Genomic DNA, 13279 nt, shown 5'->3' on the forward strand with positions numbered 1-13279 from the left:
GTCATCACCGCGGACAACATTCCAAAATTTGCGCGGATTTGAGGCAAGCATCGATGGCAATGTGCGTTCGAAAAATGTGCGTTTGGCGATTGAAAGTGCGTTTGTGTACGCTGCTGCCACGCGATGATAAGCCTCCCATCTTTCTTCGCACGTGGATAACTTGGCCTTCCGGAAGATACGCTTTTTTTTGTTCAGTAATCGCTTCAGTGACGCTGTAAACCAAGGTGCATTGGAGCTGTTTTTTATTCTACGTAGGGGAATAAATCGGTTAGTAAGCTCCAGTATTTTCGATTTTAAAGCAAGCCAGTTTTCTTCTACTGATCTGTCAGAAAATCTATAAAAGTAATCACTTGTAAATTCTGCCAGTCCTGCGTTAATAGATGCATAGTCCGCTCTTCCGTAGTCCCTAATAAATTTTGTGCTTACTTGCTTTCGAGGGGAATCATTCCGCATATTAAAATGTATGACGGAGTGATCACTCAAGCCAGGAAGCTGAGAAAGTGACTCAACGAGGTCCGGATGTGTGGCAAGTACTAGATCAAGGATACTAGCGCTAGACTGAGTAATACGTGTTGGACTAGTAACTAGCTGACACAAATTAAAGTCGGAGCATACTTCAAGAAAGGAAATGCATTCAGCGGAGTTGTCATTAGCAAACGGCAAAGGTACGTTCCAAGTGATGTTAGGAAAGTTGAAGTCGCCTAAAACGAAAGTGGGTGATGAGGGAAACCTGGTGTGCAATTTACTTAGAACATCATGCAAGTCAGATGAAAAGCTACTACATGAATTGGGAGGACGATAACACGCGACAAAAATAATATCTTTGTAGTTGAGGCGGATGTTCACACAAACCAATTCAAGCGAACAAAGAATAGGAACATTAAAGGAAACCAAGCCGTCCGCGACTGCTATCAAAACGCCACCTCCAGGTCGAGTTCCACGGTCACACCTGTAGAATTTGTATTTACGTGCGCAATTCAAAATTTCTTTATCATTGATTTTAGCAGAGAGCCAAGTTTCTGTCAGGATCACCAGGTCCGCTGTGCATGTGTCGATCAGACTGGAAAGGGCGTCGCGTTTATTGTTAACGCTCCTTATGTTGCAAAAAAGAAAAGAAAAGCTGCGTGCAACGGATCGACTTTCGATATTATCTAGTTATGGTGACAGCGGGGAGGCGCTTGCGCCGGGATTAACAGAGCTAGCCGTGACCGGGGAGAGTGCGCTATCAACATGTACCTCGCAAACGCTGTCCGTGACGGGGCAGTAGATGTAACTTTTCTTGTCGATGACCACTTTGTTGTATTTCATGGAATAATTCTGCCCAGTACTTTTCGCGAAATCAAACAGCTTTTTGCGACTAGCTCGCGTGGCCTTACAAAAGTCTTCGCTCATGCTGATTCCCGACCCTTTCAGCTGTGATCTTTGGGTGAATATTGCATCTTTCGTTTTAAATGCTGAAAAGCGGACTATAATGGGTCTACTTTTGTCCGAAGCGAACGAGCCTAGGCGATGCGCGCGAGAAATTCCATCTTCTGGTAACTGGAACTTGAGATTATCTGATACAACTTGCCAAATTTTTTCTTCGGATTGCGTCCAAGTTTCATCAGCACAATCAGAAATGCCATAAAAGACTAAATTATCTCTCCGCGAGCGATCCTCGTATTCATTTAGTCGTGATTCTAGATTGACAGTTTCGGTGCGAACTGCTGTAGAAACCATTTGTTGTAGGCGAGGTTCGTCTTGCAAATGTTCAAGGTTGACTACTTTTTCTTCTAGCGTTTTTAATCTTGACGTCAAATCAGACACCTTGGAGTCGAGCAGCTTCTGGTTTACTTTAAGCTCATCCATAGATTTCAAGAGCTTATCGTGCCGGTCGTCTAGATGCGCGGTGAGGCGTTCGATGGCAGACAATACATCAGTGTGAAGCTTTTCGCAGGCCCCAGAAGGGCCTGGGTTTAGCTTGACATCTCCGCCCAGAAGAAGCATTTTCGCAACATGAACACAATCAACAACAGTACGGACCAAAGTATGTGGGCATGGGAACAGCAGCAGACAAACGTTGTTCGATCGCTTTGCGAAAAGAGATGGAACTCCACCAACCTGGACAAAAAAGCAGAAGTGGTTTTGGTCGACGAACATTGCTGCTGCCATTTCATGCCCACTGAAGGGTGCCGGCTTAGGCAAGTCGTTTATATAGGCCAGGTACGGTGTTGTCGATGTCACAGCGGCTGTTTGTTCCAGCGTCGATCCATGGGTTAGGCGAAGTGAGGCCAGCCCTTGGCCTGTGGCAGGAATCGCATCCAGGAACGGACACACATCAGCTGCAGACGCCCCTTCGAATGTTCCAGCGCAGGCAGGAACGCACGTGCCGACGGCGATAATCGTCTGGACAAAAAAGCAGAAGTGGTTTTGGTCGACGAACATTGCTGCTGCCATTTCATGCCCACTGAAGGGTGCCGGCTTAGGCAAGTCGTTTATATAGGCCAGGTACGGTGTTGTCGATGTCACAGCGGCTGTTTGTTCCAGCGTCGATCCATGGGTTAGGCGAAGTGAGGCCAGCCCTTGGTCTGTGGCAGGAATCGCATCCAGGAACGGACACACATCAGCTGCAGACGCCCCTTCGAATGTTCCAGCGCAGGCAGGAACGCACGTGCCGACGGCGATAATCGTCTGGACAAAAAAGCAGAAGTGGTTTTGGTCGACGAACATTGCTGCTGCCATTTCATGCCCACTCGCTGCCATTTCATGCCCACTATATCCAGCGTCGTCCTATACACTGCCGATCCAATCTGCCCGCTTTTGAGCAGAGATAACTTTTTACTGTTGTTGCTGTCTTTGTGGCCCACAATCTCATCTACTACGCTCAAGCTTTCTCCTTTGCCGTGTTGAGCAACAGCTGCTGCCTTTGGCGGAGCCGGCAACACGTGCAATCACTCTGCCCCGTTGCATTCGCGGTAGAAATTTTGTTCGATGGCTGGGAAGATTACGATTAAACTATTCTCTTCAGAGAGCTCGTACCACTGAATGCAATTTCGCAAGAAAGCCAGACAATTCTGCTGCCTTTGTAAATACCCCGCGCTTTCTTTGAGTTTGAGTGTTTAACCCAGCTCCACTAACGTCGTGCAGCGACGAATCGATCCGGCGGTACTAAATTCTAAGGAAACCAGGCTTGTTTTTATTTTTTTCCTACTCTCTACAATAGTGTTAGCAGATGAAACGTCGTTAGGAAAAAAAACAGCTTAGTACAAAGGACGCAGCATTATTCCTAAATTGAGAATAATAATAATTATCGTTACACTAGCCAAGAAAATAATAGTATAAGCTTTCTTACGATCTGAAGGAATAAGTAACAGCATTGAAAGGGCAGAACATGGCAGCACAAGCGTTGACTCACTCTCTGGTTTATCCAGAGAACGCGGAAATGTTTAAGGAATACAGAAATCCTCTGCAGTGACTAGGAAAAACATTAAGACTAAAGTCGAATAATATAACGCATTTCAAACAACCAAAAGGGAGTGACTCGTGCGGCATTCACTTCCGACGTGAAAAATTCAAATTGTTGCTCCAGTAACGTTACGCATACCTTGCTGCCAAACTAAGAGCGCAAGCCAGCTGTCGGTCAACTAACGTAACAAGAACGAATTTTCGAGTCGCAACTCTGTGCTGCTCAAGTCACTCCCTGTTTCATTGTTTTTAATACTTTTTTCACGTTTTGATGCCAGATTTTGTGAACAAGTGCATTTTTTTAATGGGAAGTGGTTTATGAATGTGATTTCTTTCGTATATCGTAAAGTGCCCCATAACTATCAATATATACACAGAACCCTCTTGAGTACCGTTGTAGTTTACTGTTGTTTATAGTAGAAAACGCATCCCATTGTTTTTTTTTTTTTTCTGGCAGTATTCATTACTAAATGCAGGAGAGCTGAGGCTATTGCCTCTCGATACTAACGCTAGAGGCGATGATGGATACAATGACAATGTGTCCCCGCGAAATAGCTGGAACTAGATTCGCAATGCTGTTTCAACCTCCCACAAGTGTGAGATCAGTTTTTAAGCCTTTCAGTGTCTCAGCTGCCACTTTATTGGCTACGCTGACAGGTAAGAAAGGGAGTACCATAGAATAATCAACGAGACGATCAACAACGGAACGAAGACGTATACTAACAGAATTCTCTACAGGACTTGATTTCTTGTTGCGGCCATATGTACTTTACACGATCCTTCAGTGAGACCTGTTTATGTGACACCTTCCGGCAACTGGCGAAGCGTAACCCCACTCACGACGGCTAACCTCACTGAACAACCGCGAGCCTTCCACCCCATAAACGCGTCTTGGACGCTTGGAGTTGGCCGCCCGCAAGCATCCCACGGATTGACTCATGGAGTACACACTTCTTACGCTGCCTCCAAGCGCGCTGCCCGAAAACACTCGCAATTCTGTGCCCGCACATTTCAACACACAAAATATTGAAATGCTTCCGACATCCCTAAACTCAGCGATACAGTAGAGCCCGGCTATATCACACGCGCATATATCGAATTAGTGGCTGTATCGAACACTCAGATTATCCCTTGAAATTTATGCGAAAAAATATACGAAGGTCGCGCAGTATATCCAACTCCAATTTCGCCGACCGTTCAATATAACGAATCACGCGCCACGCCCCAGCAAGTGGCACTTCCTCTAATGGCAATCATTGATGACTTTTCGCGCGTGGAAACTCGTTGATAGCATCGACTTTAGTAGCTGCTGGAATTAAACAGAAGCTGAAATGGTTTTCTGAGAATTCGACGTTATTGAAGAATTCGAATCAAGGAAGCTTCTAGCTAAAACATACAAGTGTTTTGGCACTAGCATTTAAAATATTGATGTATTCGTTGATTAAAACCGCAGCAAGGTTCAGGCTTCTCTTCAATGCGTTGGAGAATTCGGGGAAACTCACTGTGACGACACTGTCGCCGAAATTTCAGATGTCCGCTGTCTTCGCCTGCACTCTGCTGTGCGTCGCCCGACGCCGACAAACAATGCTTCGGGAGATTCATCTTCGATGGCGCTGGTTTTCTTCATGAAACAACCACTTCTTCACTGGATACGTAGCGCCGTCGTACATGACGTCATTATCGGGGTCTCTGTCCGTCGCTGTGCACTGCAAAGAAGCCTGAACGCTGAGGCCACTATATTCGGTGATCACGCCACCATCTCAAATGCTAGCTCAAAAACGATTTCACAGGCTTTACCAGCATGTTTCACACGTTCGGCTATTACAAGCTCATCGAATTCTAAAACAGCTTCTGCTGCCCTTTCAATAGTGTAGGCAAAATCAAAGAAATCGAAATAATATATTGCCTATGTACATGCTGGCAGCACGAATGACATGACATCATCTGTCGAGATGAACGCGGGGTGAGCGCTAACGGAACCTCAGATTTCTTGTACCTATTTTCCACGCCATAACCATGTCATGCGGTGAAGCTAACATAACTAAAGCCTGGCGGCGGCCCTAGCATGGCGCGCATCGCTGCCGAAGGCTTTGCGGAAACATTCAATTTAATGACTGACTGTTATAATTACAGTATACCGATAACAGGATGAGAGGGAAATAACTAGAAGAATAAGAATGGGGTGGAGCGCATATGGCAGCTTCTCTAAGATCATGATTGGCAGTGTACCAATATCCCTGAAGACAAAAGTATACAACAACTGTATCCTACCGGTACTCACCTATGGGGCAGAAACGTGGAGGCTAACAAAGAGGGTTCAGCTTATGTTAAGGACAACGCAGCGAGCTATGGAAAGAAAAATGATAGGTGTAACGTTAAGAGATCGGAAGAGGGCGGAGTGGGTGAGGGAACAAACACGGGTTTATGACATCTTAGTTGAAATCAAGAGGAAGAAATGGGCTTGGGCAGGGCATGTAATGCGAAGGCAAGATAACCGCTGGTCCTTAGGGGTAACGGAGTGGATTCCAAGAGAAAGGAAACGTAGCAGGGGACGGCAGAAAGTTAGGTGGGCGGATGAGATTAAGAAGTTTCCGGGGATACAGTGGCGGCAACTGACAAAGGACAGGGTTAATTGGAGAGACATGGGAGAGGCCTTTGCCCTGCAGTGGGTGTAGTCAGGCTGATTATGATGATGATGATAACAGGATTAAATATCTCATGATAGGTAGTGATTAGTTCCGAAGAACCGTCCGCTGTGACTACGATGCAAAAAGAAGTTAGGCCTTAAAACCCCTTGGCGAGTCATGCGCTGCCCGAACGCCGGCGGGCGACACGTTGCTGTAAGAAGCGCGTCATAGATGCAATGTATTCTTCCTTCCTAGTAACAGATAAGCGTATGTCTAGTCATTTTTGTGTTTCGAATTATTGATGTATCGAACTATTTCGCTATCCCCTTCGAGCTTATTATATCCGAGTTTGAATGCCGCAGTGTCACCAGTTCATGCTGCTAGCGCTTCCCACTTGATTCATCGCATAGTGCGAGGCACGAGGGTCGCCGGGCCTGTGAACATTATCTTGCAGGGGAAATATCACCTCTTGCCTCCCTAATTCTAAGACGCGCTCCCGCCGATCCAACTCGCACAACAGTGATCTGGGCTCCTGGCCACCAGGGTCTACGAGGCAATCAGGCCGCTGATGCGGCCGCCCGAGCGCTCACACACCGGGCTCCTCATCCTAGCTCTCCTGGCTCAGAAGCTCAAAAACCATTTCTGCGGTTCCGCGAAATCCTAATTCATTATTGCGACAGCCACCGCCTCTACCCGGCCCGTGCCAAGGGGCTGAGTAAGGCGGAGGAGCGAACTCTGCGGCGCCTGCAGAAAGGAACTCTTCTCTGTCCTGCCATAGTAAAACACTTCGACCCGAACACAGATGGGCGCTGCCCGCACTGTGGAGAGATCTGCGATATCTTTCACATGGTGTGGGCATGTACTCAGAATCCCCCCCTCCCCCCCACGAGAGGCATGGGAGACTGCCCTCCTCAACTGCTCCACACTGGAGTCCCAAAGAGCTCCAGTAAAGCGGGCGCGAGACGGGGCCTCGTCGTGCGGTGTCCCGGACTAAGGATACCGACCATGTAGCGGGGTCTTCTGATCCTCAAACTCTCTCTGAGTATTAAAAATCATTTTCACCACCACCACCTTCGTAAGGTTTATAAAAAAAAAAGGGCGCGGCAGCAGATTTGCGCTAGGTGGACAGCACGACAGCTGCGTGAACACAGGGATTAACAAAAAGTAAAAGGGAAGAGGACAGGTAAAAACCACTAATAAGGTATGCGCTAGTTCCCCCTGAATTTCATCTTTTCAGCAGCAAGCTTCGAAATATTTTACTTGCTGGTGCTTTGTTTCGCCCTTTCATCATTTGATTCTATTGTTAGATTTAACACTAAGTGCTATTAAGCACAAACTTCGCATTTTGCATCGCGTGTGGTTAGTAATTTTACGACGAATGACGTCTTGTAAAGAGCACGCGCTGTATGTTATTGCGTCTTCTAATCTCATCATAACGTTTGGTTCAGCTCCTAATTATTGGATGTTCAAGAGGGTAAGTCAGCAAATTTAGACAGCATTCCCGGTTTTCGCAAAAATCATTTAAACAAATCTCTTTAGAAGCTTAGATACGGTGCACGCATTCCGCTGTCTGGCGCAGGGAAGTTTCTTAAGTAAAGGCACTGCCAAATCCCCCCCCCCCCGGAAAAAAGTAACAATAATAAATTCACACAGCTTATGCGAGTGATAAAATCACTGGGTCAAAAGAGAGTGTCACTATTTTTCTAATATTTTCAATTTTATTTTTAAACTACAAAATGAACGGACCGCGTCTTGACTGTCAGGAAGACGGCTAGAAACAAAGCTAAGAAAAGTGAGGGGAAAGAAAGAAACCTGATCGACGCAACATTAAGCGACAGAATGCCAGCAGCCTGGGTGAAAGTGTACAATTTAGCGACTGGAACGTATTTTAGCAAAGGTTTAAAAGATAGATAGTGCGACGAAAGAACTAAACAAACCTGATTGACGTAACGTTAACAGAGAGAATGCCAGCCGCTTGAGTTAAAGGGTACAATTAAGCGCCTGGAAAGTATTTTAGCAAAGGTTAAAAAGAAGAAAATATAGCGAGAGAACAAAACAAACCAGACTGACGTGACATTAAAAGACACAATGCCATGGCGAAAGAACGAGGCAACCTGATTGACGTGACATTAAGAGACAGAATGCCAGCAATTTGGGTTAAAAGGGTACAATTAAGCGGCTGGAAAATATATTAGCGAAGGCTGAAAAGAAGAAACGCATAGGGATAAAAAAAAATGAATGCACAGCTGTCAACTAGAGGTTTATTGGACTGTCAGATTGGATTCCAGAAGAAGGAATACGTAACCGTTGGATACCGACAGTCGGATGAACTTTAGAGTTCAGGAAATGTTCTGAAACAAGACAGTTGGGACTGGAGCGAAACCGGAACAATTAAGTGTCATTACAGGGGGTATTTGTCCTTTAGTGGATTAACTTCTGCTCTTCGTGATCATCCACATTTTCTAATTACACATTTAACACAATCTAGCACCCAGCCCATCTTTATTTTTCATGCGCGTGCATGCAGAAACCAAGGATGTTTACTGAGCTGCGTGCACTGGCCTTATTTATTTATTTATTTATTAGTACCTCACAGGCCCCGAAGAGAATTGTATGAGGGGACAAATCGAAAAAAGGAGTGGACAGAAGTAAAAAAACCACAATATCGCTACAAGAACGCGGTACAAGTCGAATACATGAAAGGAACATGAAATTTATACAAAACGGAGTTAAAATAACATCACACACGAAAATAGAAAGAAAAAAAAGCGAAACACGAACATGTGGAAAAAAAAAGGCAACCAGGGGCAACAGAAGAAGTGGTAAGTGGGAAAGCGGAAAGTTGGGCAAGTTGGATAACGTTCATGATGTAAAAAATAGCGCACAGGGAACACACGGGACGGAAAGTAAACGACGCAGACAAGCGCTAACTCGCAACTGAGGTTTATTGCTGACGCGCGCAATATAAGGTAGTCACTTCAAAAACAAAAAACAAAAACAACCACAAACAGTTCCTCCTCGAAAGACCAAGTCAGAGGAAAAAAAAAATTGAAATTGAAGCATCAGGCGCCACTCATCGCTGTGGAAGATCAGTTAAAAAACCGTTATCAAAAAACGGAATTCAATGCAACGCTGAGGCTAAAAAATCGATTTCACAGTCTGCCAAGTTAACAGAGGGCTCACTGATACACGGATTCCGACATTTCTTAATATGGTATGCCTCCATTATCTCGCGTACACGCTGATCTCGATGTCTGAAAAGTATGACGGTACTAGAAAAAATCGGTCTGCAAATAATCCCCTTCTGCTCTTCTTTTTTGCTACATTCCCGGCAATGCTTAGGAAGATTGCCATAATGATCTTTTAGGGAGTTACGGTGTTCACCAAACCTAACGTTGAGGCATCGCCCCGTTTGTCCTACATAGACAGCTCCGCAGGACAACGGTAGTTTGTACACTACACCCAAGCTGCAGGGAACAAACGGGGCGCGGTGCCTAACGGTGCATCCGCGCTTTTTTCGCTTATCTCCAACACCTTCCTGCCTGTTCCGTATTTGAGAGCATAAACTGCTCAGCTTGCTTGGCCCAGAAAAAACCACCTGGACGCCGTAGCGGCTCCCTATATTCTTTAACCCATGTGCCATTCTATGCACGTAGGGCACCACGCCGACTTTATGCCGCTCCCTTCCAACGTCTTGGGATTTTTGTGCCCTTTTAATCCAGCGCACTAGTTTGCCGCACGTCATCGAGATGACATGCATGGGATACCCTGATTTCTTGAGCCCGTTCACCTGTGCAGAGACGCTCTTTTGGAGCGTCTTGAGCCCGTTCACCTGTGCAGAGACGCTCTTTTGGAGCGTCTCTGCACAGGTGAACAGGTTCAAGGAATCAGGGTATCCCATGCATGTCATCTCGATGACGTGCGGCAAACTAGTGCGCTGGATTAAAAGGGCACAAAAATCCTAAGACGTTGGAAGGGAGCGGCATAAAGTCGGCGTGGTGCCCTACGTGCATAGAATGGAACATGGGTTAAAGAAGGTAGGGAGCCGCTACGGCGTCCAGGTGGTTTTTTCCGGGCCAAGCAAGCTGAGCAGTTTAAGCTCTCAGATACGGAACAGGCAGGAAGGTGTTGGAGATAAGCGAAAAAATCGCGGATGCACCGTTAGGCACCGCGCCCGTTTGTTCCCTGCAGCTTGGGTGTAGTGTACAAACTAGCGTTGTCCTGCGGAGCTGTCTATGTAGGACAAATGGGGCGATGCCTCAACGTTAGGCTTGGTGAACACCGTAACTCCCTAAAAGATCATTATGGCAATCTTCCTGAGCATTGCCGGGAATGTAGCAAAAAAGAAGAGCAGAAGGGGAATATTTGCAAACCGATTTTTTCTAGTACCGTCATACTTTTCAGACATCAAGATCAGCGTGTACGCGAGATAATGGAGGCATACCATTTTAGGAAATGTCGGAATCCGTGTATCAGTGAGCCCTCTGTTAACTTGGCAGACTGTGAAATCGATTTTTTAGCCTCAGCGTTGCATTGAATTCCTTTTTTTGATAACGGTTTTTTAACTGATCTTCCACAGCGATGAGTGGCGCCTGATGCTTCAATTTCAATTTTTTTTTTCCTCTGACTTGGTCTTTCGAGGAGGAACTGTTTGTGGTTGTTTTTGTTTTTTGTTTTTAAAGTGACTACCTTATAGTGCGCGCGTCAGCAATAAACCTCAGTTGCGAGTTAGCGCTTGTCTGCATCGTTTACTTTCCGTCCCGTGTGTTCCCTGTGCGCTATTTTTTACATCATGAGGTAAGCGGGAAAACAACGTTAAGAACAAACGAAACTGTCGCACATTGTGAACATCACTAGGGCAATAGATGCATACATAGATGTTTTTTAAACTCACCAGGATCAATGAAAGAGATTATGTTGTCGGGAAGATCATTCCAGAGATCATTCCAGAGACAAACGATAATAGCGATTTTCTTCTTCACTCTCCTCACATTACTACCGAGGCGAGATGCACGACTCCACAACCAAACAAACACACTTATGCCCCGCTTGGCTCTTCATATAGATACGATTATCCACATTCCACTTCCATTCGCTCCACTTCCCCAGGACGGTAAGGCACACAATCCAGTGGTCAGGGATCGGAATCGGGACTGGAGCGGATCAGAGAGGGGTTCCTAAATAGCGATGTAGGTCACTGTGTAGATGCACGTCTCTATGCCGGTCACGCAGACCAGGACAACGACCCGCGCTCGGTTTCAGAACGGATTCAGGGCATTTTCTAATCTGCTAAGCCACCAGTTTCAGCCGGCAACCAAGTGTTAAAAGAGTCCCATGACGGTAACATTGGGACAGTGTTCCAGGCGAGTTTCGTTAACGTCCAACTGCGCTTCCTTTCTTACTTGAACTTTTTATGTTCTCCTTCTTGGTTGCAAAAACTCTTTGCCTTTCCTGCGGCTTCACATATAAACCGGACCTCGTCGGTTAACAATGCTTGCGAAATTATGGGCGATGGTTGCCCAATTCAGCTGGCTGCTAGTGGCGTACGAGAGAAATTAAGTTAGGGCTGCGGTCTTAAGCGCTGCAAACCGCTCTCCCGATGGTTTATTCTTTACAAGATTTGCCCTCAGCGCTGCCTGCCGTCCAGAACTTGGGCAGTGCCTCAAGGGACTTTTAAACTTTCCAAAATCAGGTCTCTAATGAGGTCTGTGGCGAAATGCCGTCTGTCTAGGGATTGTGTGACAAAAAAATAAAGAGACGCACATCAGACCTTGAATTTTGCAAATCCTTTTATACTTACGTTGCACATGCAGCGCTAAAGTAGAGCATTAGTTCTGAGAGCATAAATGTCATCAAGACAACGCATGGAAGCCTAAGTCTGCTGCCATCTCTCTCTCCGCAAGCGGATAGCAAACTTAGTAAAAAGGAGGATACAGCTTGGAAGAAACTCCAGGTCGCGGCATTTCCAAACCCATGGGTCTATAGAAAAATATATCCATGGCAATTAAATGCTAGATGTGAACATGCCCACGTTACAAACACACGCACACGAGACTCATGGGAATGAAAAATGAATGAAAAACTTTATTGTACAACAAGTGTTCTTTATCGAAGAGTAGGTGGAGCCCTCAGTCCAGGGCCCCAGCGGCCTTTGCAGTCTTGCAAGCCCTGTCGATCAGCTTGAGCTGCTCTTCAGGCTTCGAGCTGGACAGCGCAGCCTCCCACTGCTCCGGTGTTGGTGTGTTGTTTATCGGCACTGCCTGCATTTTCTGACAGGCCCATGTAACGTGGTAAAGCGTTGGGTGTTCAGCTCTGATGCACAATCTAGACCCAAAAGTCGAAAGGAACATCGTCAATCACGCTTTGGCCGCCGCCGAGTCTCAAGGGGTTACGGCTGACGCCTAGCGGAGGGGGAGTCCTGCGACCCTCCAATTGACTCTGAAATTAAGTTTTTCCATCCATTCATCTCTTACCGCGCACTCGGTCAGTGGGCTCAGAATTCCCTTTCCACCCGTATTCAGGTTCCGAACAAAGAACAATCTTCGTTCCCTCATCTAATTAGCACTCTAAATAATCATCCTTCTGGCTTTTAAAATTCAGCAATGGTTACGACCGAACAAAGTTTCTGATCGGGTTCGAACCCGGGTACTCCGGCTCGGTACACGAGCGCCTACCGAGCCGGAGTACCCGGGTTCCGCGGCGGCCGCGTTTCGGTGGAGGCGAAGCTCAAGAGGCGCCCGTGTGCAGAGACCTCCACTACGGCACCTCTTTCTTGCTTTCTTCTTTCACTCCTACCTTCCTCCCTTCGTCCGCCCACTGATTTTGACGAAAAGAAAGGCGCCAACTGTCTCCTTGGGTGAATGGACACCTCAATTTCGCTTTCATGTAGGTACGCGGCGTTAATGTCTACTTGTTGTTGTCAGTGGATATTTTGTAATAAAATGAAATAAAAGTGGGAGGGAAAATTCAGGAGGTCACTTTGTTGACCTATAGTGCGGTGAGGCGAAAGCCTTAAGCGCGGTGTTGCTGCTTGTGTCACTGATGCGTTATTAAGATGTTACGCTTCGCCTCTAAGCTTCTAAGAGTGAAACGCGACCGCGTCTTTCAACGCTGCCAAGGAGTCCATAGAATGCCATCGCCAGTTCGGTTGTACGCCTTGCTCGTCGGTAAATTGGTTTTTGAGGAAAGGAAATGTATCTGTCTCGCAT

General features: G+C 46.3%; 2 protein-coding genes across 2 annotated transcripts in view; one reads left to right on the plus strand and one right to left on the minus strand.

Moving 5' to 3' along the window:
* LOC149372016 (cholecystokinin receptor-like) overlaps positions 1 to 13279 on the plus strand; it is a 167895-nt gene that overhangs the window by 46956 nt on the left and 107660 nt on the right. The window lies entirely within an intron of this gene.
* LOC149372017 (uncharacterized) lies at positions 681 to 1986 on the minus strand. The gene has a single exon (XM_089568024.1). It carries the CDS (start codon positions 1984 to 1986, stop codon positions 1156 to 1158), a length of 831 nt encoding a protein of 276 aa, XP_089424150.1. The 3' UTR covers positions 681 to 1155.

Source organism: Amblyomma mixtum, chromosome 1 (assembly GCF_055824585.1).
Source record: "Amblyomma mixtum isolate Tamu chromosome 1, ASM5582458v1, whole genome shotgun sequence".
NCBI lineage: Eukaryota > Metazoa > Arthropoda > Arachnida > Ixodida > Ixodidae > Amblyomma > Amblyomma mixtum.